General features: G+C 47.4%; 1 protein-coding gene across 1 annotated transcript in view; it reads left to right on the top strand.

The window, feature by feature from the left end:
* Nucleotides 1–27,729, top strand: part of LOC112255195 (ras-associated and pleckstrin homology domains-containing protein 1) — a 76,851-nt gene that overhangs the window by 26,809 nt on the left and 22,313 nt on the right. Inside the window, 5 exon segments of the mRNA XM_042324999.1 lie at nucleotides 15,217–15,339; nucleotides 16,081–16,186; nucleotides 16,398–17,020; nucleotides 18,495–18,569; nucleotides 23,076–23,153. Of these exon segments, the coding sequence (XP_042180933.1) occupies nucleotides 15,217–15,339; nucleotides 16,081–16,186; nucleotides 16,398–17,020; nucleotides 18,495–18,569; nucleotides 23,076–23,153 (1,005 nt within the window).

Below are 27,729 nucleotides of genomic sequence, written 5' to 3'. Positions count from 1 at the left end.
ACTAGGATAGCTAGTTAAAGAGAGACCGACCTAGTACGAATATAAACGTACAGCGGAGTTCTTATTGAGCCGATATGCTAGCTGCCAAGCCAGTGTTACTCTGCAAGGAGATTTGAGGACTTTTAACACATTAGTGGGTTATTTCTGTGCTGGGTGACTGCACTTCCATTGTGTGTGTGTGTGTGACTGTGTTTTCTTTTTTTACCCTCGTGAATAGTCTCTTTCTCTGTCTAATTGGCTGGACGATGATTGCCCCGATATGAAAATCAAACCCAGCAGTGATATTTGCCAGCGATGAACTGATGGTTGTTGCGAGCCTGGAAACGATATGTTACTCATTACCCAAGGATATTAGTGATAAACATTCTATCAGAATGTTTATGGTTGCAGAGCTACTGGTTATCACCATACGTAAATGCCTATTTGTTCCTGCGTCATACATTTCCGTTGAAGTTAGCTTTTTCCAAGGACCATGCACAACGGAAATAAATGATATCATATGCCATTTAGCAGAGCTATGTAATGGCTCAGTGGCACAGCGTTTACTGTAAACAATCAAATCAAAGGGTGCGGCAGGGTAGCCTAGTGGTTAGAGCGTTGGACTAGTAACCGAAGGTTGCAAGTTCGAATCCCCGAGCTGACAAGGTTCAAATCTGTCGTTCTGCCCCTGAACAAGGTAGTTAATCCACTGTTCCTAGGCCGTCATTGTAAATAAGAATTTGTTCTTAACTGACTTGCCTAGTTAAATAAAGGTCAAATTTTTAAAAATCGAGCAAGATCACAAGATGGATCAAATCAAATGTTATTGGTCGCATGCACGTGGTTAGCAGATGTTAATGTGAGTGTAGCAAAATGCTTGTGCTTCTAGTTCCGACCGTGCAGTAATATCTAACAAGTAATCTAACAATTTAACAACAACTACCTAATACACACAAGTGTAAAGGAATGATTAAGAATATGTACATATAAATATATGGATGAGCGATGGCCGAACGGCATAAGCAAGTTGCAGTAGATGGTATAGAGTACAGTATATACATATGAGATGAGTAATGTAGGGTATGTAAACATTATATAAAGTGACATTGTTTAAAGTGACTAGTGATACATTTATTACATCCAATTTTTAATTATTAAAGTGGCTAGAGAGATGAGTTAGTATGTTGGCAGAAGCCACTCCGTGTTAGTGGTGGCTGTTTAACTGTCTGATGGCCTTGAGATAGAAGCTGTTTTTCAGTCTCTCGGTCCCAAGCTTTGATGCACCTGTACTGACCTCGCCTTCTGGATGATAGCGGGGTGAACAGGCAGTGGCTCAGGTGGTTGATGTCCTTGATGATCTTTATGGCCTTCCTGTGACATCGGGTGGTGCAGGTGTCCTGGAGGGCAGGTAGTTTGCCCCCGGTGATGCGTTGTGCAGACCTCACTACCCTCTGGAGAGCCTTACGGTTGTGGGCGGAGCAGTTGCCGTACCAGGCGGTGATACAGCCCGAACTGCTTTGCTTTATCTTGGCCAGGTCACAGTTGCAAAATGAGAACTTATTCTCAACTGGCCTACCTGGTTAAATAAAGGTGAAATTAAAATAAATAAATAAATTGACTCTATAGATTTTTATTATTCATGTGTAAACATGTCTAAAAACATAATTACACGTTGACATTATTGGGTGTTTTGTATAGATTAGTGACACAATCTTTTAATTGAATCCATTTTTAAATTCGGACTGTAAACGCAGTAAAATGTGGGAAAGGTCCAGGGGTGTGAATACTTTTTGAAGGCACTGTATTTGCATAGTTACGTGGCTGCTATGGGGGTAGGGCTGTTGCTGTTGCTATGGAGCAACCTGCTGACTGCTGCAAACACCAGCTGACTTCTAGCTGCTGCTGCCTCTGGGTGTGGGAACGTATCATCTGGTCAGCTCCTCTCTCCTTTTCTCTGTCGTTCGTTCTTTCCCCGTCCCTTCTTTCCTCGCCCTTTGTCTTGCTTTCTCCCTCCCTTCATGTCTCTCTCTCTCGTTCTCTCCTCTTTATCTCTGTTTTCTCTCTCTCTCTCTCTCTCTCCCCCCTCCTGTTTTTAATTGTCCGTGTATGCCAGAGTCACTCTGTGTGATCTTCTACTCGCTCTGCTCTCCTCTTTTCCTTCGCTGCCTGCTGGCTGTCAGTCGTGCTTGACCGGTGCCGTTTTGTCAGTCTGGCCCTCCCCCCCTACTCATATCCTAATGGTCTATTCCCTCCCCCATCATCTCTCCGTCTCTGTCCTCCTCTCTCTCCCACTTCCCCCATCCTTCCCATTATCTGCCTATTGTAGGAAGTGTTTTTGTTCTAGCTTTCTTTTTAAAGGAACAAAAGGTGGCAAAATGTCTCTGGATTGGATCTCTGCTTCGTTGTATGTATTTTGTTGATTTTAAATTGAGGCTGTATGTCATTTGTGAGTTTTTTTTTTCTTCCCATTGAGGATGTCACCAAGGGATGTTGATATATTGTGTGGTGTTAAATCAGGGCAAGGTCATGTTCATGTTCGTTAGGCACTAAACCTTCGGGTACCATCAGAACATGTTTACAGTGTGCCCTAAATGAACACAACCTTGGCCTGGAGTAAGTTCCTCTCGATTTACTCTCCCGAACACAAAGGGTCCAGGGCCTGTATATTTATAAAGCGTCTCAGACTAGGAGTTCTGATCTAGGATCAGGTCCTCCCTGTCCCATGTATAATCTTAGTCATTGTCATCTAAAAAGGGAAAAACTGATCCTAGATCAGCACTCCTACTACAAGAGGCTTCTTGAATACGGGGCCTCCTCACCCGAATGTGCTTTAGACTGTGGCCTTGTCGGTGGATCTCTTTCAGAGCCCGTGTGGAGACGATGTTCTCCTTTTTGCACGCTGTGCGGGGTTGTAGCCTGCTAGGCCCATATACAGTAGTCTTACAGTGTTGAACTGATGACGTTCTCAGCCCACGTTTTAATGATCTCTTTGCCCCACCCTCACTGTGCCAATGGCCCCTTTCATTGACTGACTGAGCATGGTGGATGAGGCCTGTTTTGCCTAGAGGGGATAGAGAGGGGTGAAAGGAAATTAGCGCTGCCATGTGCTCTGAAATAGCCACCATTCATCCATCCACACTCACCTGCCTGCTTTGTCGCACAGGCAGTCAAAGCACTTGAGTAATACCAACTGTGTTTGGCCTACTCATATAACCCCACCCTCGTCCTACCATTTGGGAGAGTCCGGCCACACCCTTATCCAGAATTATTCCAGAACTGGACCCAAGGCCAGGGTTGACTCCCCCACAGGAACAGTGGGGGGTATTGTGACATGGGGGGGGGGCGGTCGATAGCTGTTGAAGCAGACTTTCTAAATTTAGTCAGTGTTAAATGTTATAGACTAGATTCATGTATTCATGGTAAGGAAAAACAAACCACTGTCATCTATAGCAGCCTTTAGTTTGAGACGCACACTTCCCAGGGGACAATTAAGCGGTGCTGGGAATATGGGACCCACTCTGTAATGTGCCATTACCACACACACACACACACACACACACACACACTGGAGTGCTATTCTTAACCCAGCAGGCCTCCCTAAATGTTTTATTTGTTCTTGGTGTTCATTTTTGGTCCACCCCCTCGAGAGACTACAGTTGAGCCCTACCAAACGCACAGGAACGCCCCTCTCCTTTCCACCTACTTCTACAGGATGGCATAGTGGGGTTAAAGGTGAAAATGCAGCATTTGACCTCTTAATGTAAGACAACTTAATTCTGGACGGTTACTCGTCCTGTATGGCTTCGTTGGTGGAGCACGGCACTTTCAACGCCAGGATTGTGGGTTCGATTCCGGGGGAATGTTTACACGCATGACTAAGTCTTTTTGGATAAAAGCGTCTTCGAATTGGCATTTATTGTTATTAACTTCCCCTGTTGCTGATTTTCATGAAATGTTACCATTGTAATAAGAGTAGTTTTCTCCTTTTTGAGAATTCATCGTGATACGATGTGATGTTGATGTATTTTTGGACTTGAAAAGGGCTCTTGTCGCCATTTGGGGTGCGGGTGGAGTTTTAAGTTTGAGAGACTGGGGAAATGAGTTGCGGAGTGAGACACAGTATTATGGGTTGTTGTGTGTCTGGCTGGCTGTCATGTTTTTCTACGGAGGAAGCCGTTGAGACGACGTGTCACTGCTGCCTCTGATTTATTAGCCCCTCAGTCCTCCTCTCACACACACACGCACAAGGGAGTTGGTGGTGTGTGTGTGTGTGAGAGCATTGTGTGGGTGGGTGGGGTACGACGCCAAAATTAGACTGCACCCACACCCATTTTTAGAAGTTTGGTTTATGGAAACATCTATTCGGCCATTACTCATGATGGCACAGTGGTGTTTTCATACTGCCTACGTCATAGTGGCCGACTCTACTGCTTCCTCTTTTTGAACCACAAAAGGGTTATCAATTCTCTGTGTTGGAGAGGGTGAAGCTAGTACAGAAAGGTGAGCTGTGTGTGTGTGTGTGTGTACTTACCATGGTCTTGTCCAGTGGGCACGAAACGTCCGAGAACGTTCCAAAACCAAGCGATGCAGTATCTGAACTTGTTCAGTAAGAAACAAGCGCTCCTTTTCCGTTTGCAAAACGTTCCGCTCCGGTAAGCTCTAATGAACGGGACCCAGGACAAACCAAATAAACAATGTTCTGGTTCCCGACTCGTATGCAAAGTGAGTTCACGAGGAGACTGCAGAGTACCGCCTAGTCTCCTCTATGATGTAAGTAACAAAATGTAACAGTAACAAAATGATGACGCAAACGGCACAAAGTGTCATTCTGTTACCTGTTACCATGGAATTGTCCTAATGCCTTCTCCCCCTCTCTCTCTCGTTCCCTCCCTTCCTCCCAGTCTCTTCCTAATTTTCTCTCTCGTTCCCTCCCTATTTATCTCTCTCTCATGCTCACTCCTTCCCTCCTCTCTCTGCCGAACTCTCCTTCCATTCTTTCGCCCTCCCTACGTTCTGCTCTATCAATCCTCACCTCTCCTTGTACCCGGTCTCTCGCCATTCGTTTGGGAAGGGGGATAACTAGTCAGTTGCACAACTGAACGCATTCAACCGAAATGTCTTCTGCATTGAACCCTCTGAATCAGATTGTTGCGGGGAGGGCTGCCTTAATCAACGTCCACGGCACCCGGGGGAGCAGTTGTTGTTGTTGGGGGTTAACTGCCTTGCTCAAGGGCAGAACGACAGATTTGAACCACCGTGTAGTGCCGGCTCAGACATTCAAACCAGCGACTTTTGGGTTACTGGCCCAGCGCTCTTAACCGCTCGGCTACCTGCCACTTATCTCTCTCCGTGCCTCCCCCTTTCAAGTGTACTTATATAGGGGTCAACTGGTTTGCATGGGAAGCGTGAGTGGCAAGCTGATTTTCTATTCAGATTACACGGAACCAAACAGCCTGGTTAAACACTGTTCAACTTGTTCTACTAGGCTACGTAACTTTGGCCTGCATTTATCACTGTCATTGCGAAATATGTAGTTTTTCCAATTCACATTTTATACGGCTTGTGGGGGGGTGTGTGGTTCTATACAGATGCATTGGCTACAGGTTAGGTTTCTACACCTCCTGACTTGACTGTCAGTGAGCATCCCGTGTATGACCTTTGACGCTGACTCTTGACCCCCCCCGTAGGCCAACATCACATCCCATTCCCTTCTCTATATGAAACGCTCTTCGCCTTTGCCCAGCTTGAGCACTCGAGAGTACATTGACAGCTTGTTCTGTTCTCTATTCCCAGTCTCATGGTTAAGCATTGGGAGTCAGCCATTACCTTTAATTTAGAGTGCTTTTCCAGAACAGTCCCCCTTTCTCTTTCCTCTCTCTGCCCCCCATTCTCTTTTCTCGCACTCTGTCCCTCTTTTCTCTCCCTCCTCGGAGGCACAGGCCGACCCAAACTGGTGGCCTAGTGTGGGGCAGACGTACGTGTGTGTGTTTCCTGTGTACCCCTCCCACTGTGGCAGAGGCCTAACACCACAACAGCCCCAGTGGGGTGACCTCTGAACCCTGAGGTGGCCCCAGTTCTGACCCCGGTGGTGATGGGAGACAGATGAGGAACTGTCATGCTCAGGCTTCTCATAGACACACTGGCCTGGAGAGAGAAAGAGGGAGACTGGGAGGAGAAAGAGGGAGACTGGGAGGAGAAAGAGGGAGACTGGGAGGAGAAAGAGGGAGACTGGGAGGAGAAAGAGGGAGACTGGGAGGAGAAAGAGGGAGACTGGGAGGAGAAAGAGGGAGACTGGGAGGAGAAAGAGGGAGACTGGGAGGAGAAAGAGGGAGACTGGGAGGAAAGAGGGAGACTGGGAGGAGAAAGAGACTGGGAGGAGGGGAGACTGGGAGGAGAAAGAGGGAGACTGGGGGAGAAAGAGGGAGACTGGGAGGAGGGAGACTGGGAGGAGAAAGAGGGAGGAGGACGGGGAGGAGAAAGAGGGGAGGAGAGGAGGGGGGGAGGAGAAAGGGGGAGAGGAGGACGGGGAGGAGAAAGGGGAGGAGGGAGAAAGGGGAGGAGGACGGGGAGGAGAAAGGGGGAGGAGGACGGGGGAGGAGGACGGGGAGGAGGACGGGGGAGAGAAAGAGGGAGGGGAGGGGAGGAGGACGGGGAGGAGAAAGGGGGAGGAAGAGGGGGGGAGGGGAGAGGACGGGGGGGAGGAGGGGGAGGGGGGGGGAGAAAGAGGGAGGAGAAAGAGGGAGGTGGACGGGGGAGGAGGGGAGGAGAAGAGGGAGGAGGACGGGGGGGAGGACGGGAGAGGAGGACGGGGAGGAGAAAGGGGGAGGAGGGGAAAGAGGGAGGAGGACGGGGGAGGAGAAGGGGAGGGAGGACGGGGAGGAGAAAGGGGGAGGAGGAAGGGGGAGGAGGAGGGGGGGAGGAGGGGAGGAGGACGGGGGGAGAAAGGGGAGAAAGGGGGGGAGGAGGGGAGGACGGGGGAGAGGAGGGGGGGGGGAGGAGAAAGGGGGAGGAGGAAAGGGGGGGAGGAGGAGGGAGGAGGAGGGGAGGAGAAAGAGGGAGGAGGAGGGGGAGGAGAAAGAGGGAGGAGGAGGGGGAGGAGAAAGAGGGAGGAGGACGGGGAGGAGAAAGGGGAGGGGAGGGGAGGAGAAAGGGGAGGAGAAAGAGGGAGGAGGACGGGAGGAGAAAGGGGGAGGAGGACGGGGAGGAGAAAGGGGGAGGAGAAGAGGGAGGAGGACGGGGAGGAGAAAGGGGGAGGAGGAGGGGAGGAGAGAGGGAGGAGAAAGAGGGGGGAGGACGGGGAGGAGAAAGGGGGAGGAGGACGGGGAGGAGAAAGAGGGGGGAGGACGGGGGAGGAGAAAGGGGAGGAGGACGGGGAGGAGAAAGGGGGGAGGACGGAGAGGAGAAAGAGGGAGGAAAGGGGAGGAGGACGGGGGAGGAGAAAGAGGGAGGAGGACGGGGAGGAGAAAGAGGGAGGAGAAAGAGGGAGACGGGGAGGAGAAAGAGGGAGACGGGGAGGAGAGAGGGAGACGGGGGAGGAGAGAGAGGGAGATTCTGGGTGAGAAGGAGGGAGCGAGAGGGGAGATTCTGGGTGAGAAAGAGGAGAGACGAGGGGGGGGGAGAGAGACAGACAGACAGACAGACAGGACAGACAGACAGACAACAGACAGACAGACAGACAGACAGACAGACAGACAGACAGACAGACAGACAGACAGACAGACAGACAGACAGACGCAGGGAGGGGGAAAAGTGTTGGAGATTGAGGGAAGGCAAGAGCGGGGGAGGGAGGGAAGGAGAAAAGAGGAGTCCTCTGATACCATTGAAAAGCAAAAGGCCATGGGTGACGGTTTTGTGATGACTCACATAGAACACTGTCTGTCAGGTAGTGGTGATGCCCCCGGTTGTAAATCAATCATGCCCTTAGTAGCAGGTGTTCTAACAGCTTTAAGTGAATTGATTAGCACCTGGGACCCTGATTTTGAAAGCGTAGGGCATGAGACATGCATTTGACCATCTTCACACACCTCACCTTTTATTTCTCACTTATTGAAAAAAAGTACTGCTTTTATTTTCTAATTAATCCAATTCGGTGTGTTAACGAACTATCATGGTCCAAACTAGAGGTCGACCGATTATGATTTTTCAACGCCGATACCGATTAATCTGAAATGTTTTATTTATTTATTTGTAATAATGACAATTACAACAATACTGAATGAACACTTATTATAACTTTTAATATAATAAATCAATTAAATCAATTTAGCCTCAAGTAAATAATGAATTTGGTTTAAATAATGCAAATAATGTTGGAGAAGAACGTAAAAGTGCAATATGTGCTATGTAAGAAAGCTAACTTTTAAGTTCCTTGCTCAGAACATGAGAACATATGAAAGCTGGTGGTTCCTTTTAACATGAGTCTTCAATATTCCCAGGTAAGAGGTTTTAGGTTGTAGTTATTATAGGACTATTTCCCTCTATACCATTTGTATTTCATTAACCTTTGACTATTGGATGTTCTTATAGGCACTTTAGTTTTGCCAGTGTGACAGTATAGCTTCCGTCCCTCTTGTTAGTGCGCGCTAACTAGCAGCCATTTCACTTCGGTTACACCAGCCTCATCTCGGGAGTTGATAGGTTTGAAGTCATAAACAGCGCAATGCTTGACGCACAACGAAGAGCTGCTGGCAAAACACATGAAAGTGCTGTTTGAATGAATGTTTACAAGCCTGCTTCTGCCTACCACCGCTCAGTCAGATACTTAGATGCTTGTATGCTCAGTCAGATTATATGCAATGCAGGACACACTAGATAATATCTAGTAATGTCATCAGCCATGTGTAGTTAACTAGTGATTATGATTGATTGTTTTTTCTAAGATAAGTTTAATGCTAGCTAGCAACTTACCTTGGCTTACTGCATTTGCGTAACAGGCAGTCTCCTTGGAGTGCAACGAGAGAGAGGCAGGTTGTTATTGCGTTGGACTAGTTAACTGTAAGGATGCAAGATTGGATCCCCCGAGCTGACAAGGTGAAAATATGTCGTTCTGCCCCTGAACAGGCAGTTAACCCACCGTTCCTAGGCCGTCATTTGAAAATAAGAATGTGTTCTTAACTGACTTGTCTAGTTAAAAAAAGGTATAAAAAATAAATCATAATAAAAAAATACATTAAAAAAAATGTTATGAAAACTTGAAATCAGCCCTAATTAATTGGCCATTCCGATTAATCGGTCGACCTCTAGTCCAAACACACCAAGACGGTGGTGAAGAGGGCACAACAACACCTTTTCCCCCTCAGGAGACTTGAGATTTGGCATGGGTCCCCAGATCCTCAAAAAGTTCTACAGCTGCACCACCGAGAGCATCCTCCTGACTGGTTGCGTCACCGCCTGGTATGGTAACTGCTCGGCATCTGACTGTAAGGCGCTACAGAGGGTAGTGGGTACGGCCCAGTACATCACTGGGGCCAAGCTTCCTGACATCCAAGGACCTATATAATAGGAGGTGTCAGAGGAAAGGTTAAAAAAAAAGTGTCAGACTCCAGTCTCCCAAGCCATAGACTGTTTTCTCTGCCAGCGCACGGCTAGTGGTGCCCGGAGCGCCAAGTCTAGGACCGAAAGGCTCCTTGACAGCTTCTACCCCCAAGTCATAAGACTGCTGAACAATTAATCAAATGGCCACCGGACTTTTTACAAGTTTGATTTGTAACCGTGGCAGCTTCACCTGGGAGATCCATCATTTTCCTGCCACCGCGACAGATTGAAGCTTGTAATTGGTTTAGTAAGGGTCTGGGGCCAAGGCGATTGGATGTGCGTTTTATAAAGAAACGCCCCTCGATGCTGTGGCTGGAATGCAGACGATACAGGCAGTTTAATGAACTCAATTGCCAAAAGAGCAGCACAGCAACTTGTACCACTGTTTTGCACACCATTTTCAACAAACTCATTTGCTGTCATTACTTTCCCTGTCGCAGAATACTTCCCTATTACAGCACGTGATAATATAGCCTAATTAGTTGTTGCAGTGGTTATTTAATCCACCACTTGCGTTAACCACGGTTACGATGCTCGTGATGTCGAAAGGCAAACGCATATGATCTGATTTTTCAAAACGATTTTCAGGCACAGTTGAGAAGATTTAGGTTACGTCTTTCAGGATATTTTTTATTACCCTGTTTAATATATTTGGTCATTCCCAATAGCTGATGTTGTCGTTACAACAATTCCCATCCCCTACAATGGGCTACGATAAAGACTAAATAGTGTGTTTATCCCAGCCGGAACGCTACCGTTATTCCACATACTTTTTATTATTTTCACTTACCAATTCTGCTGGTGTAATTAGGCTATTTGAAATCGAATATGCCAGCTTGAGTCTTTTGCCCTCAGAACAGCCTCAATTCGTCTGGGCATATGGACTCTACAAGGTGTCAAAAGCATTCCACAGGGATGCTGGCCCATGTTTACTCCAATGCTTCCCGCAGTTGTTAAGTTGGATGGATGTCCTTTGGGGGGTTGGACCATTCTTAAAACCCAGCAACGTTGCAGTTCTTGACACACACCTCCTCTCCTTCATCTACACTGATTTTGAAGTGGATCGTCAGTAAGTGTTCACCTGGTCAGTCTGTCACGGAAAGAGGTGTTCATCATGTTTTTTTGTACACTCAGTACAAAACATAGCTTTAACCCGGATCATGGTTTATTAGGTACACCCATCTAGTACCGGGCCGGACCCTTTTTGCCTCCTGGAACAGCCTGATTTCTTGCTGCAGATTGGATGGCGATACACCACCAGCCTGTACCGTTGACACCAGGAAGGACGGGTTCATGGACTCATACCGCTTACGTCAAATCCGGATTCTGCCATTAGCATGACACACCAGGAAGCGGGATTCGTCGAACCCGGGTGACGTTTTCCCTCCGTCGTCCAGTGTTGGTGATTGCGCGCCCTACTGGAGCCGCTTCTTCTTGTTTTTAAGCTCATAGCAGTGGGACTAGGCGCGGTCGTCTGCTGCAATAGCCAATCCGTGAGAAGGATCGAAGAGTTGTGATGCATTCCGAGATGCCGCAGGACTGCCGCTGACTGGATGTTTTTTGTTTGTTTGTCGCACCGTTCTCGTGAAAGCCTAGACACGCTGTCATACGCGGAAAAGGCCCAGGATGACTGCTGTTTCTGAGATTCTGGATCCGGCGTGCCTGGCACCGCCGATCATACCATGCTCATTAGTCGCTTAGGTCGCTCGTTTTGCTCATTCTGTTCATTCGAACAGTAACTGAATGCCTCGATGCCTGTCTGCCTGCTTTATGTAGCAAGCCACGGCCACGTGACTCACTGCCTGTAGGAGCGACCCATTTTTGTGAACGGGGTGGTGTACCTAATAAACTGGCCAGGTAGTGTAGGCGAAGTCGTGAGAATGGGCCATATTGAAGTGCCCCTTGCCTCAAATATCTGCTAATGTAATTTTAGTATTGTGCACAAGCTGCTAGGCAGAAACGGTATGCATAAATGCAAAAAAAATTCTTGCCTATGTAGAGTCAAAATGGTGGCGAGGTTTTGCGAATCATCCTCAACCACCTGAAGATTGATATTACTTTGGTTTTTCTTGAATGTGGGGTAATTTTGTAGGAATCAAATGTCACATGAACATGTTCGAACCCCCCAAAGTCGTTGGGAAACGCAGATCAACCAGCCCTCTTGGAGAGCTGCTTCTAGCCAGTATTGAAGGTCCTATTGCAAAGGGATCGTACGCCCAGTGACTTACATATTTACAAGGAAAGACTGAAATCCATCCCATGGCATGCATCCCAAATGGCACCCTATTCCCTATATAGTGTGCTACTTTTAACCAGGGCCATTTCGGACACTGTGCTCTGTATGATGGCACCGGCCAGCGTGTTTGCAAACAGAAAGGAGGCTTGTTTCATTCTGTCCTTTTCCTCTTCCTGTCCTCCTCGGTTCACCATGATGTCATGCTGTAAAGAAGCCCTGTCCCTGGCACTGTAACCATGGCGATGCTGGTTTTTGATTGAGAGCTGGGCTTGGGCGTTATTATGGAACAGCCCGTGGGGGGAAATTAGGCCATTTCCTGTTCTGACCCATCGTCCCCATCCCTGTCCCCCTCACTCCGCACACACAACTGCTACATCCACACGCACGGGTGTATGCCCTGTTCACTGTACATTGTGTATCACATAAATGGCGGCCATGCCAACTAAAGGGTTAACTGGGATTGCCAGGGGGTCTTAGGGGGGCGATGGTTGGGCAGCTGTAGAGACGGTGTGGAAAGACTGTGCGTGTAACTGTGCATGCCTGTAAATCTGCACAGTCACACACACAACAGTGGTTCTGTGTAAGCTAGCTGTCTTGAATGTGTCCGCGCATGATACGAACCAGACTCCTTTCCAGATGGTGTGTGTGTGTGCGAGCGTATTTTGCACGCATTAACTTTTGAGTGTTTATGGCCTGTGCCAGTGCCCACCAGGCCCACACACACACACACACTTAGCCAAACTAGGCCCAAGTCACAGGCTGGTTAACCACAAGATGCTAACTGCAACTCAGCCTTTTTTCTTTCTCCTTAACCCTTTTCTCCCTCCCCGTTCTCTCTTTCCCTCACTCTCCTCCCTCCCTGCTCGCTCCCTATTTCCTTCCTCCCTGCTCCCTCTGCCCTTCTTTCCCTCACTCTCCTCCCTCCCTGCTCGCTCCCTATTTCCTTCCTCCCTGCTCCCTCTGCCCTTCTTTCCCTCACTCACTCTCCTCCCTCCCTGCTCGCTCCCTATTTCCTTCCTCCCTGCTCCCTCTGCCCTTCTTTCCCTCACTCTCCTCCCTCCCTTCCTCCCTGCTCCCTATTTCCTTCCTCCCTCCCCCTCCCTGCTTCCTCTGCCCATCTTTCCCTCACTCTCCTCCCTCCCTGCTCGCTCCCTATTTCCTTCCTCCCTGCTCCCTCTGCCCTTCTTTCCCTCACTCTCCTCCCTCCCTGCTCGCTCCCTATTTCCTCCCTCCCTGCTCCCTCTGCCCTTTTTCTCTCTCTCTTCTGCTTCTTCCGATCACTTTTTCTTTGAGCTGTTATAACACTGAAGAATAACTATTTGGAGGTAGATGCAGGGAAGCATGTCATCTCTTTTCTCTCTCTCTCTCTCTCTCTCTCTCTCTCTCTCTCTGGGGAATAAGAGAGTGGCTTTTCAAAGCCAGCCCTTCCTCTCCACTGCTCTCTCCACACTTAAACACAGTGCTCCTCTCTTTCAGACATATTACATTACCACACCCATACACACTCTCCAACATGATGCTGCAGATAACGATACTGAGCAGATACAATCTCAATTGAGCTCGAAATGCTGATATTGGATCAGTTTGCGGGTCACACACACACACAGCTTTATTTTCGTGACATGTCAATTTTTGGTGACTAAAAATGTTTGACTATTAAAAATCATATTTTCTTCAACACTAACCCCAAAACCATAAACCTAACCCTTAAGCTTAAAATAACATTTGAACAAATTCAGGACATGAAAAAAGTCCGGCCGTTTAAAATAAAAAATAATAATAATGTTTTCCTACCCTGTCAAGACATTTGGGTGAATTGTTAGGACATTGGGGTCCTGATAAGGCAGGAAAACATGTACGCACACCGTATCAAAAGCAGGGGTCAACTATGTACCTATGGAGGGTCCTGCTGTCTGGTACAGTCCCCCATCAAGGGGCTCACAGCACAGTTAGGGGGAAACACTATACCCCCTGGAACACCAATGAGATGATGTTAGGCCTGAGCTTCTAACTCTTCCATCTGACTGGGCTGCTATCAGACCTGGCTTCAAATACTATTTGAAAATCATTTCAAATACTTTATCTGTGCTTGATTGAGCTCTCCTGGTGCAATGGAACCCATAGAATAGGCCCCAGACTGCCAAACCTGCCTGCCTGGCACTCTAGGCAGGCTAGAGCAAATGCTCAAAGTATTTGAAAGATTTCAAATATTATTTGAACCCATGTCTGGCTGTTGTAGGGGTTAATGTACTGTAGGAACACAGGGTAATATTGTGGGTATAAGACTGGGCCTTTTTGTGTCTTTAGGTGACTTTGTCACACACTGCTGCCATGCCACTGAGCCTGGGATCCTGTGTCGCCGTGTGTGTGCTTGTTTCTGTCTCACCCCTCACTAGTTGTGCTCTCAGAGAATTGTGTGTGTGCGCGCAGAAAGACGACTGCGGGGGGCGTGGACATTGAAATCTGTGGTTACGGTTTAGTGGTGGAGGGTGTGCCCCCCCCCCCACTAAACTGTCTCCTATCCAACCAGGAAGTGATGCAATAGGAATGGGATGTGAAGGGGTCACTGGTCATACTTTTAATGGTATCAGAAGAGGATGTGAAGGGGTCAGCTGTTAGTCAAATATGCTTCTGTCTGTCCGAGGTTGGAGTGGATCAGAAAGGAGTGGGGTTCGAGATTGGTTTAGCCACAGATTGCGGTTGGTGGTTAGGGAAGGGGCTTCAAGTGTGGGCTTCTGTGACTCACACGGGACTTCACACGCTCACCCCTAGGGGCTTTAAAGGCTTGTAGTGTCACTGGCTCAAGTTCTACCGGTGTGGCTTTGAGTCACGACCCTGCACATGATTTAAACACTTAAGTCATTATCCCAGCAGTGGAAAAGGTGGGAAATCTATACAAACATCACCTATTTTCTGATCTGTCCACAAGAGGGCGGTCTGTCATTATCATTAGACGGCACGATGAGGCTCTGTGATACAGAATACCATGGCTACGTCCCACGTGGCACACCATTCCCTTCATAGTGCATTACTTTTGACCAAAGCCCAAGTACACTATAAAGGGAATAGGGTCATTTCAGTGCTCATTACCGTACAAAACAGCCAAAGCAGTATAGGCAGCCACTCGTGGGGAATAGGCCTCGGCTCAACTCAGTAGGCCTTCCAACGGCATCCAGCATGTGGAATACTGTACATCTGGCAGACACAACAGGGAATGGCCTACTGCCGCTGCGCAGCTGTATCCCTCCACGTTGTAGAGCTCTTTTGGCGGTTGCCACGGTAACACATTTTTAGAAGGTTGCCGTGGTGAAGGTGTGGCTTCATCGCTGCCACTGTGCGATTTAGAATTCTCTCTCGGTAAATGTGTGCACGTATGCATGCGTGCTCGTGAATTGAAATATTCAATTGGTTTTGATTGTATTGTGATTTTTCTATAGTCAAATGAAGTAGTGTGTGTCTGTCTCCAGATGGCAGATATGTCTGACGACGAGCTGGACCACGGGGGAGTGGAGGAGGACAGTGATAAGGAAGACCAGGACCTGGACAAAATGTTTGGAGCCTGGTTGGGAGAGCTGGACAAACTCACACAGGTATTGCAGTAGGGGAGGATGGGCGTATCCTGGCAACCATATCCTGGCAGCCATGTCATGGATACCATATCTTGGCAACAGTGTCCTAGCAAACCATATCCAAGTAATCATATTCTAGCAACAATATCATAGTAACAGTACCCAAGCAACCATGTCCCAGTAACTGTACCCTAGCAATCGTATCCTGGTAACCGTATCCCGGCAACCATATTATCCTAGTCACCACCCCTCCCACCCTTTCGCTAAGTCATGTTAGCTTTCTTCCACTTCCTTCAAGCCTGTTTTAAAGTCGTGTTTTGTGTTGTTATGGATTAAAGACAATGTGCCGGTACTTTGGCAACTAGTAAGCATTTTTTAAACCTCCTGCTTTGGGCTGGATTGTTTCATGTGTAGTTCATACATGCACAATCTATGAGCAGCCATTAAATCCTTAGTTTGAAAACGACTGTTTCCTGGAATCTGTGGTACCCTTTTCCCTACATTTACCCCCACGTGGGGCCAGTCCCCCATCAATTTGAGTTTCAGCCAACGAGCTTCAGCCCCTCGCCATTTGAGTGACAGCTAGCAAGACACACAGACAGTAGAGCGAGAGGGCAATGATTTTGTGACGTAGCGCGCACTTTTTTTTTGGACCACTTTTGGCTAGTGTGCACTACATTCAGCACTAGTGGCCGGAAAAAGTATCAGAGAAATATCTTTGAAGATGGTGGTGATTTTGATAGCGTGATTTATCCTCCACAGAGCCTGGATGATGGGAAGCCACAGAAGCCAGTCCAGAAGGCCCCCCTCAGACAGGAAACCAACATGGCTAACTTTTCTTACCGCTTCTCCATGTACAACATCAATGGTAAGACGCACACACTCAGACCTATATGCCCTACCTACTTCCTGCAGAGCAATGGTGTCTGTGACATGCCTGTGTGACCCACAACACCACTGCTTTACTGCTGTGCAAAAGTACCTTTTCAACGGTCACGCTTTCATAAAATCAATCTTTTTAGCGTGTGTATATACAACAGAAGGTGGATTCACACTCCCCTTTTCCCCCCTCCTTACAGAGGCTCTGAACCAGACGACAGAGACCGTAGACCTGGATGCCCTGATGGCTGACCTGTGTTCCATCGAACAGGAGCTCAGCACCATCGGCAAGCCCAACACCGGCACCGCCCGCCAGGCTAAATGTCAGCAGCGAGGCCTGGGGGGTCGCGGCGCCAGTGCCAAGCAGACTGCCAGCGGTGGAGGGGGTAGCAGCGGGGGCAGCACCAGCAGTAGTACCCGGGCGTCACCGGCCTCCACCGTCCGAGGGGGCAGCTCCAACTCCCACGGGCGCCCGTCGGCATCAAACCTCTCGCTGGACGACATCACGGCCCAGTTGGAGCAGGCGTCGCTCAGCATGGAAGAGGCGGCGCACCAGACTTCGTCTTCCTACTCCTCTGCCACCCTCCGGCGCCCCTCGGCGGGTTCCTCGCCCTCGCAGCACCGGAGGACGGGCTCGGTGGGCGCGGTCAGTGAACACGAGGCGGGGGGCCACTCCTCGAGGTCCAGCGTTAATTCTGCGTCCGCGTCCAGCATGGACTCTCTGGACATCGACAAGGTGCTGTCTCAGACAGCAGGAGGGGCTGAGCAGGACGGGGAGTCCCAAGGGAGTCCCCAGCCACCACAGGTCCCGGCCAGCACCGAGGTAAGTCCCACGCGCACTCATACCGACACTCCAATCTTCACAACCCTGTCTTCCCAATTATTTCCTAAAAAAGTAACTAAGATGTGCCATGAACAGAATGATCTCTTAGTGAAACATTACCGCTGACAGGTTGTTCATTTCTATCCTCTCTGTCGTCGTCTGTATGAGAGTCAAGCCTGCAAACAAGGCCCAGTTATCTCAGCCTATCAGAGGCCCTTTTTCATGTACAGGCTTTTAGTTTAGGCAGGGTAATGATTGCCGTTAATGGGGCATTGTGGGACTTCCTTTATGCAGACTAAAAGGGTGGGTAGACTATATGGGTTATGACCGTGAAAGGCTGTTTGGTTAGGGGGGGAAGATGCACTGCTGCAGTGGTTTGTTTGTTCGAACATGATGAATGGTATGATGATGATGTGTGTGTGTGTGCGCCCTCTTGAAACCACCCTCTCTAGTTCCCTGCATGGTGCACTTACACTGCATGCTGTTTTCAAGTCCTGCTGCATGCCAAATGTGCACCGTACAACTCCTTGTATTACATTAGTTTGCTATCCGCGTAACACACGTTGTTGTGCGCATGTGTGTGTATACACTACCCATTGGAGAGTGTGGTATTTCTAGTACAGTGAGGGAATGCATTGTAAATCCCTGAAGTCTGCATGTGTGATGTGGATTACAATGTATCTACTGAACCTGTCTGGCTGTCAACTCAACCTGCTTGACTTAGGTACGGGAACTTAGTTTAGGTTTACAAGACGGATAGGAGAAAAGATATATATATATATATATATATATATATACATATATATATATATATGCCACTTAGCAGAGGCTTTTATCCAAAGTGACTAGCCGTACAGTGCGTGCTTACATCCAGTATGGAGTACGTTGTCACTAATTGAACCCACAGCCTGGCATTGCTAGTGCCACACATGACCACGTATAGACTCGGTATGCGATGGGGAGACTGAAGAAGTGGAAAGTAAAGCCCCCCCGTCCCCATGCATGTTAACTGTGTGTGTTTGCATCCTCTCTGCACCCATAATGCACCTCCCCGTTTCCCAGCATGCCTCACTACTGCGACGGGCCAATGGTAAGCCGGCCAGACAGCAGCTTGAATTCACCTCACGGGAGGGTGAAGTGGATCTGGACACTGTAAGTGTGTGTGTGTGTGTGTGTGTGTGTGTGTGTGTGTGTGTGTGTGTATAGGTGAGTGTCAGCGAGCACCTTCAGTGATCACAGCAGTATCCTCTTTAGAAAGTGTGCCTTTGATAAATTCTCTCTCTTCCCCCGTCCACAGCTATCTAGTATGACCACCATGATCAGTGCTCCAACTATTGGACCTCACCTGCTTCCACCCTTTAACCCCCCCACCACCACCACCCACCACCCTTCAAAAGCATTTTTTTAATGAGCCATTGAGAATCATTGCCCTGACTGTCTTACCTGTTTCTCTCCTCACCTCTGCGCCACCAAGCACTCCTATCTGGACAGAGAAACGTCCCTCATTCTGAAAAGCATTGCAGGGAAGCCTTCTCACCTGCTGACCAAGGTGACGCCTCATTCGCTTGCCTGTGCTTGAACCACACCTCTTTTTACCATCTCCCTAAGCTCCTCCCACGGTGCCAACACCCACCCACAATGCTCGATTGACCTGATTGGCTTGTTTCACTTGTATCTCATCCTCCCGGAGCTTTCTTCTCTTGCCTTTCTCCTGCATGCAGCCCCCTGTTATATATCTCTTCCGTTATCCATGTTTTTGTCTTGTTCCTCCCTGTGCTGATGTGTCCATTTGATTCCCTGCACTCCTTTTGTCTAGTAGGGGGAATGCAGGGCAGGTAACTGGCGCTGCGGCTCAGTACAGTTTTGCACTCTATCTAACTTCACTGTCATGACAGTCTTGCAGACAGACCTGGGTCATGTACACTTATGTGAAATACTTTCAAATGTTCTTGACTTGATTTGCCTGGGACAGTAGTACTGGCATGATCCCGAAAGTGCTAAATCAAGCACGGCTTTTCTTGAGTTAGAATTTGAACGTACTTGGCATGTGTTTGACCCGAATCTGTGGAGTGTTGGTTATAATAACCCCTTTACATCTGGCCTGTGTTCAGTTGCACTGGGTCTGGAGCATGACGCCGTGCATCGACTCTGGTTGACATGTGCCCGAGCTTAGAGAAATGGAGCTGGATGTGTGTGTAACTCTGAACGCTCCCTTTTCTATTATGTCTTTGATGTGCGAGCCGGTGTTCCTCAACCTGCGGTCCACGGGCCGGGTCTGGTCCTTGGGTTGTTACTTAGCAGTCCCCCAGGCGGTTAGTTGTCTGACACTGATTCTGTCAACTTTCCAGTGCTCGTTTTAATGGAAGTGGTCAACCAGGGAAGAATGGTCGTTTTCCGTATTAAAGTAGCATGCAGCCGCCTGGTCCAAAAAAGGTTGAGAAACACTGGTGTCGAGGTTGGGTGTCGATTCCACTTCAATTAGATCATAACAGGAAGTTAACAGAGATTCCGATGTTCTTCATGGTTTCTTACAGAATTGCAGTAATGTTAGTGGAATTGACCCCAACCCTGTCTGGTATGGTAAGCATTGTTCTGAAACTAACAGGAGCCAAGGCGTATACATGTTTTCCTCCTCATGGTTGACGAAAGGCTACTAAGCTGAAAACGTCAATGAATTTGACCTGACCCTCCTCTCCAAAGCTAAAGAGATATAACAAGCCGAGTCATTTATAGGTTTACTGACTGGTCTGGTGCAGTGAAGTGACACTGAGGGAGATTTCCATGAAGAAAATAAAGAGTAGTGTAGAGTGTGTTGTTGAAGATATTTGTCAAAAACAATTCGCCTAATCCTCTTAGGGTTGGAAAAGGTCGCTCTCTCCCCCTCTCTGTGCTCCACGATTCTCTCGCTCTCGCTCTCACATGTGTTTTATTTATCTGTCATCTTTAGTCTAGAACCCATTCTCCCCTCCCTCCCACAGCTTTTCACAGTAAAGTACATTCTTGGCATTTGTTTGATGGTTGTGTGTCAGATGTCGACTTTGGTGGATTGTAAAAGTTGGCCACTTTCTATCGTGATTTTGATTTTTGCCTTCAAAACGAAAGCAGCTGAGCCAAGTGCTCGTCCTGGGATACACGGAGAGCAGTTGGCGATAGATGCTGTCTTCGAGGGTGAAGTATGACGATGTACTGTATATCTGTCAATGGTGCAAATTACCACCGTTTTTGACCGAAATCTATCTCTGTTGTGATGCTTTGACGTTGTTTTAGATGCACAGGCCCAGGAGCGTTTGTTTTCGGCGTTCCTTGATTTAGTGCGAACGCTAGCCAAGGCCATCCGATGTATGAATACATCTGTTAATCAACAATTGGCTCTACTCAAATGAAGACCAAAAACAAATTCGTCAAGCACTTTTTAATTTATGCGGAAGGCCTAAATTATCCTAATGTGTATGGGAACGGAATTATGCAGTCATTCTCAGGGGGAGTTTCCTGTATCGCTGCTCATTTGAATATTATGGATGCCAACACTGGAGGATTGTGGGTAGGAGGAGGCGCGCACCTGTGTATGTCTTCTGACATAGTATCTCAAATTCTTAAACACACATACAAACACAAAATTCGTCTGCCCCCGAATTTCATGGCCAGGACCTTGGGGCCGTATGATTTAATTGACTAATTATGAAGTTGTACTAGTCCAATGTAGCACACGGCTATTTGTTTATGAGCAGTTTTTAAGCCAACCGTCTGTGTTCAGAATGCCATCCAAATGGGTTTAGAGGGAGAGCGAGAGAGTGCCTGAGGTGTTTGTGGCAATGGGAGGTTTTGTATGTCAGTGTTACACTGCTCTTTTACACACACACACACACAGAGACGGATAGATGTTTCACCACACTGTTTCCCTGCACCACACTTCATGGAACAAGAATAGACAGGGAGGGGAACAAGAACAGAGGGTAGATGGGAACAAGAGACAGGGAGGGGAACAAGAGACAGGGAGGGGGAACAAGAGACAGGGAGGGGAACAAGAGACAGGGAGGGGAACAAGAGACAGGGAGGGGACAAGAGACAGGGAGGGGACAAGAGACAGGGAGGGGGACAAGAGACAGGGAGGGGAACAAGAGACAGGGAGGGGAACAAGAGACAGGGAGGGGAACAAGAGACAGGGAGGGGACAAGAGACAGGGAGGGGACAAGAGACAGGGAGGGGACAAGAGACAGGGAGGGGACAAGAGACAGGGAGGGGAACAAGAGACAGGGAGGGGAACAAGAGACAGGGAGGCGAACAAGACCGGCTTTTTATAGGCGCAGCAGAAATTCCTTTTTCAGCCTCCATGAAATCCTGTGAAAATGCAGTTGGAGAGTGCTTGCAGTAGAGAAGGAGAGATATCTATTTACTGAGGAGGATGCAGGAGGCAAAGTGCTGTGGAGGAGGACATGGAGAAGGGGTTTCGCAGTCCAAAAGCTAAATTAAGCGTGACTGGGATTGACTCTGTATTTTAATCCGCCATTGGACCTTTGAACCCTTACACACACACACACACACACACACACACAGATACAAACACACTCCACACTGAAAGCCTGTCGCTGCGTGTTGCCTTTCTTGCATTACACCGCCACTCATGCAGAAAGGTAGTCTGGGTCATGGAGGGGGTGCCCAGATAAGAGGCTTGGATCTTAATACCCCAACCCCTCCTCCAAATAGTCACTACCCTAATACCACTTCCTGTTTACTGTTGTCGGGGGGGGCAAAGCAAAGCTGCTCACAGCTACTCCTGCACTGATTGGATAAGGGGGAAGAGGGTCTGGCGAACGGGTCCCCCTGGTTGGCGAGAGGAGAGCGGGTACACATTGTGATTGGGTGACGGGACAGAGGGGTCCTCTCTGTCGCCAGCCTGTGAAGGGGTTCTCCTGTTTGTGTGGGGATTATGGCTTCGGCGATTGGGCACGCTCCCAGGACTCCGCAGCTGTTCGCGAGAGCGAGGATGGAAGGGGGAGGGGCGTCTTGTCTCTGAGGGGGTTAGTCGTGCTCATCTTGTGTGTGCATGCCGGTGTGTGTGTGTGTGTGTGTCAAGGAGCCTGTACTCTCTCACACACTCCACTCCGGTCTTGCTTTCCTGGCTGTAGCGTGTCAGAGGAGAAGTGAGTGGAAGCAGGTTGAAGTCTCTTTGCGTTGGTCTCATTCATTTGGTCTCATGGTCCCATTCATCTGGACTCAATTAGGGTCTTGGAAGGAGAAGATCGGGATTTTTGGAATGGTGACGTTCCAACATCGGGGAAAACGATATATATTTTTTGTGTGGTATCTAGGCTTTCTCTCTGTACTATGTTAAGCGTCTTTGTTTTTTGTTGTTTTGTAGCGGAGGGAACTGACACTTTTAGGACCGGCTTCATATCTTCCGCAGATTCTTGCCACTTGGGGGATCCTCCACTATTGTGTCCCATCCGCCGTGTAGCGAGACCAAGGGGATTTCCCGCATCTCGGCTTCTGCTCTAGTCGAGAGAAAGAGCGAGAGGGCGATTTAATGGGGAGAGAAGGATGAAAGAGCGGCCATCTTTGAGAGCTTTTTTTTTTTTTTTTCATTTTTTTTTTTTTTTTTTTTTACCAATGGAGCTTTGGAGCACTGGTGATTTAGGGCTATCTACTGTTGGGTTGGAGTCGGACGTGTTGGGCTGATCTGTGTGTGGGAGGACGCGCGTTCTGTGTTGTGGCGGCTATACCAGAGATGGAGGTGATGTCGTCTTGCTGGAGGGGCCAGGTAAACGATTAGAGCTATTGATGGAATGCACAGTATGTATACACTTAAGCATCTTTGTCAATGACTGAGTGGTACTGACTGGTGAGGTGTGAGCGGTATTGGTCTCACCCTGGCAAAGGGAGTTCAGAGGGCATCAACTGTCTGCCCTGCGACGAGGAGAGAGGTATGGAAAGAGTAGGAGAAGGTGCTTGAGGTGGAGGTTGGCTCAGTATTGAAGGCTCCTGTTGGTTTTTGTGCGTGTATGCGTTTGGCCATTGTGTGTGTGTGTGTGTGTGTTAACTGTTGCTCTGTGTCCAGGAGGAGCAGGGGGCCAAAGTGAAGGCCGAGAAGATCCGAGTGGCCCTGGAGAAGATCAAAGAGGCTCAAGTCAAAAAGGTAAGGTTCTTACCTCAACCCACGTGCACCCGAATACAGTGTTGTTCTACAGTACGTCCTGCCCGTTCCCACTGTGATACATAGTTCCAGAAGATCCTCTTCATATCTGCTTCAGATTCACTGTGTGAACTAACTTCATTCAGAGAGATGCTAAGAAAAATAGGTCATTGCAGTGTTTGAGTGCATGTGCCTGTTTGTTTGTGTGTGGTGTGCATTCATGCCCGTGTCTGAGAGGGAGAGCGAGAGACAATCAGACATTTTGCACTGGCATCTGTAAGACTCCTTGTCCTTTTGGGTTGATATAAACAAGTCTTGTTTTCGTGAACAACTGGAGTCCTTTTGCACTCTGTTCCAGTCAGTGAATTGGTTCTGTGAGCCACACCAGGCATCGGTTTCAGGGCATCGGGCCATTTCACCAGTGTGGGTGAGCTTGAATGAAGTGCAACTGCTCTGAATGAAATGGCTCCATTGAACAGTGAAGTGCCCTTATTCTCCCAGTATATTATGGAGAGAGTAGACCCACCATTTCGGTCCACACTGACTGATGTAAGCCAGCTTCTAGATTAAATTGATCCATTTCAGGAGAAAAATACACAAGATATTAGAATGCAAAGATTGTGCCCTCTTCAAATATGTTGGCGTGTAACGTCACTGTAGAAACATGCTGAATCGAAGATGGCCACTCTTTCATCCTTTTCTCCCCTTTATCGTCCTCTCGCTCTCTCTCACTGTATGTTAAATGTGTAGGACACAGGAAAAATATGACATTTTGTGAATGTTGTTTTGGAACTGTGTGTGTTGTTGAATTTGCTCTATATTACCGTGTTGCAATATAAAATGCAGCAAAGATTGACCGTTGCATTGAAACCGATTCCACCTCCCCTTTGCTAGAGGCTAGGATTGTTTTTAGGAGGGCAGGATTTGGACTCGTATGATTTTAGAATGGGAGGATTTTTTTGGGGGGGTGTGTGTTTGTCTATTGAAGCGTTCCAAATGGAACCCTATTGACTATATAGTGCACTACTTTTGACCAAAAGTAGTACACACTTTATAGGGAATAGGGTGCCGTTTGGGACTAAACCCATGACTGTGGATGTAGGTCAAACTCAATGGATGCCCATGTCTCGGACACAGCCGCTTTCTGGCTACAGTTTGGTTTAGAGATCTATTTGATTGGCTCTGCTAACTTAGTGATTTGATGTTGCAGTCCCTGTGGGAGAGGATTACTGAGCACTCCCATGGGTGCTGGCTGTGTTTTTCTCCCATGTCACACACGTTCACAAGCACGTACACACGCAACAGCAAATGTTTTATTGTCCCGTACACCGGATAGGGTGCAGCCAAATGTGTTGTTTTACAGCGTCAGCCATAGAATTACGGCGCCCCTGGAGCAAATTTGGATTAATTGCCTTGCTCAAAGGCACATTGTCGGCTCTGGTATTTGAACCAGCAACCTTTTGGTTACAGGCCCACCACTCCAACCGCCTACACTCACACTGCTGGGGCTAGGGGAGCCCGGTTGTGACACAAGGTGGATTTTGTCGCAGTGGTATTAAGTCTCTCTGGGGTGCATTCAAACCAGCGCTGGAGACCAGGACTGCAGCAGAACAGGGGCCTGAATTTGTTGAACATTGTTGTATACGTTAGACATGTTTTCTAGATGGCAGCATGGAGACAGGACTAAGTTCAACTGAAGACCGTTTCAATCTTTGGAGCCGTGTCATTTTTAGATCCACTTGGTAAATACACTGTTCCTGTGTCCAAAACGGCACCCTATTCTCTATACACAGTAGTTGCACTACCTCTGAAAGGCGCTGATCAAAAGTAGTGCACTATATAGGGAATATGGTGCCATTTCAGATGCAGCCTGTATTTAACCAGCATGTTGTGACACCATACTACACACTGTGGCATAAGGTGCATATCACAGGTTCATATCACATCCTCAATAGTTGTCCTTGGGGCACTGAAACATCCCTCTGAAATTGGTTTCATATCAACAATTATGTTATGAAGTAGCCTTGTCCCAGATCTGTTTATGCTCTTGCTGACCTCGTCCCCAGGCACCAGTATCTGGTGCATAGAGCCTGGTAACACTGTGCCACAAAGTGGGACTTGAAAGGGATGCAATTTAAAGTCGAGGCAGGAGAGGGAGCGAGCCTGTTACGGCTGTATTAGATGGGACTTGAAAGGGGTGTGATTTAACCTCTCTGCGCACCGAACCCGTTAGCGGGATTAAATTCGACAACATACGGTTATCGCTACATAAATAGTCATATTAAACATTCATGAAAATACAAGTGTCTCACATGGGTCGAAAGCCTAGAATCTTGCTAATCCAACTGTGTTGTCAGATTTTAAAAAAGGATTTACTGCGAAAGAATACGATGCGATTATCTGAGAACAAAGCCCCATTAAAAAAAACTATTTCAGCCAGCACAGGCGTAACAACATCACAAATTGCAATAAAATAAATAGTTTACCATTTGACGATCTTCCTCTGTTTGCAATCCCAATGCTCATTGTTACACAATGAATGGTCTTTTGTTTGATAAACTCCGTCTCATTCCATTTTCGACGATACATTCGATGTAAATACACACACTAAATGTGACTTTTCCAGTCATGTTTGGTTTCATTGCAATCACCTGGTTTGTTTGTAACACAACCAAACCTGGTGGGTCATTTCGCGGGAGGTATTGACTGAAAGAAACCGATTTGAAGACAAGTAATGACATCATTGTGCACCAATGATACGACCGCTGTTTCGTTGATTGACTGTATTTTAACCCAATGACCACTGATCGTCTTGAAATCTAGCTGGGTAGATAGCCAATGAGCTGAGGTAAACGGCAATATGTAATGTTTATGTGTTGGAAGACCAACCCATGTAGTAAACTCCGGCGTAAAGAGGGTCATTCGCCATTGAAGATTCATACCGGAAGGAGCCACTCATGTTGCGCACAGCATTGTTTTGGGAAAGTGCATCTTCAGCTGTTTATATATCAATCAGTATGGCGACTAAGTCAGAGAAAGCTAAGTCTAGATATACAGATGTACACACAATTTTAGAAGAAATTGATCGAGAAATTGATCGGGAAAGTGAGACCGAGATTGTTGGAGGACGATTCATTTAGCGATTCCCAAATGGAGGAATATTTTTTGAATGGAGAGGACATCGTTTTGGACTGGTAAGTAATTCTCATGCTAATGCCATTGTTTGAAATCAATAATATAAAATATTATTTGATTTTTAAAGATTTTAGTAGCAATATATAAAAATGTAATGAAATGTGTGAAGTACACGTTGGCGATACATTGTGGGTGGGGGTATGTTTGTATGTATGTTTATGACCCATAGCCTATGTTTGTGTGTGTATATATACATATTGTGGATTAGAGGGAGCATGGCTCCCACATGAAATAGCCTATTTGAGGCTGTTGAGGGGAGGGCAGGCCCATAACAATGGCCAAAGTTAAATGGAGACAGTAGATACAGCTGGTCTGTTGTAATATAATAAAGACAGTAGATCTAGCTGGTCTGTTATAATATAAATGAGACGGTAGATCTAGCAGGTCTATAATAATATATTCAACCTTATGTTCCCTGTACTCTATATATATCTGTTTATTATACCTGTTGATACAGGGCTCATATGTGAAACTATTCTAACTGAACATTTTCTTTCACAGTGACACTGACTCTGAATGGGAGCCCCCAGTGCCAAGGTGTCCATCCCACCCTGAAGCCGGTTCATCCAGCTCCTGCCACAAGTGGTTTTCATCTGCCCAAATGTATTTCTGCAGGCATGGATGTGCCTCAGGGCCAAAAGAGCACAGCACGGAGGCGTCGCTGTGTTCTTTGCTAAATGAAGTCCCCCATCACCTGCACCACATGCTTGGTGACCCTCTGCTTTACAGCAGAAAGAGACTGCTATGGCACCTGGCATCAGCAGCACAATATTGTGTAGAGGACTGAGGGTCTTCCAAATATTGAAAGTGTTATTTTGTAAATCTGTATATATATATTTTCTTCATGTTTTTTCTCAATTTTTTGGGGGGGAGGGTGTGTTAGAATACCATTTTGGTATTTTGTATATATAGTTATTCCATTCAAAATGTATAACTTCACCAATTTGGCCACTTGGGTACATTTGGGCTACTTGTGTGGGACACCTGGGTGACTTCATGATAAATGTCATGTAGCACACTCATTTTGGAAGTTATCATTCTGAAACGTTGCACAAGTACTGTTGCCCTCTTATGTTTTTCACTGAAATTGTCCCCATCATCCTATCTGAATGTTTGTTTTGCCTTGTTCATTTTAAAGATGATACAACAATAAAAATGAAAAAATATATGTTTTTTTTTTCATTGTATTATCTAAACCAGATCTATTGTGTTATATTCTCCTACATTCAATTCACATTTACACAAACTTCAGTTTTCTTTCAAATTAAACCAAGAATATGCATATCCTTGGTCCTGGGCCTGAGCTACAGGCAGTTAGATTTGGGTATGTCTTCGGGCGGAAATTGAAAAAAGTAGGGGGGTAGCTGTAAGAGGTTAAAGTCGA

The sequence above is a fragment of the Oncorhynchus tshawytscha genome, linkage group LG07 (genome assembly GCF_018296145.1).
Source record: "Oncorhynchus tshawytscha isolate Ot180627B linkage group LG07, Otsh_v2.0, whole genome shotgun sequence".
Lineage (NCBI taxonomy): Eukaryota > Metazoa > Chordata > Actinopteri > Salmoniformes > Salmonidae > Oncorhynchus > Oncorhynchus tshawytscha.
Note: the sequence above shows the minus strand (reverse complement) of the source record. Positions and strands in the feature narration are given on the sequence as shown.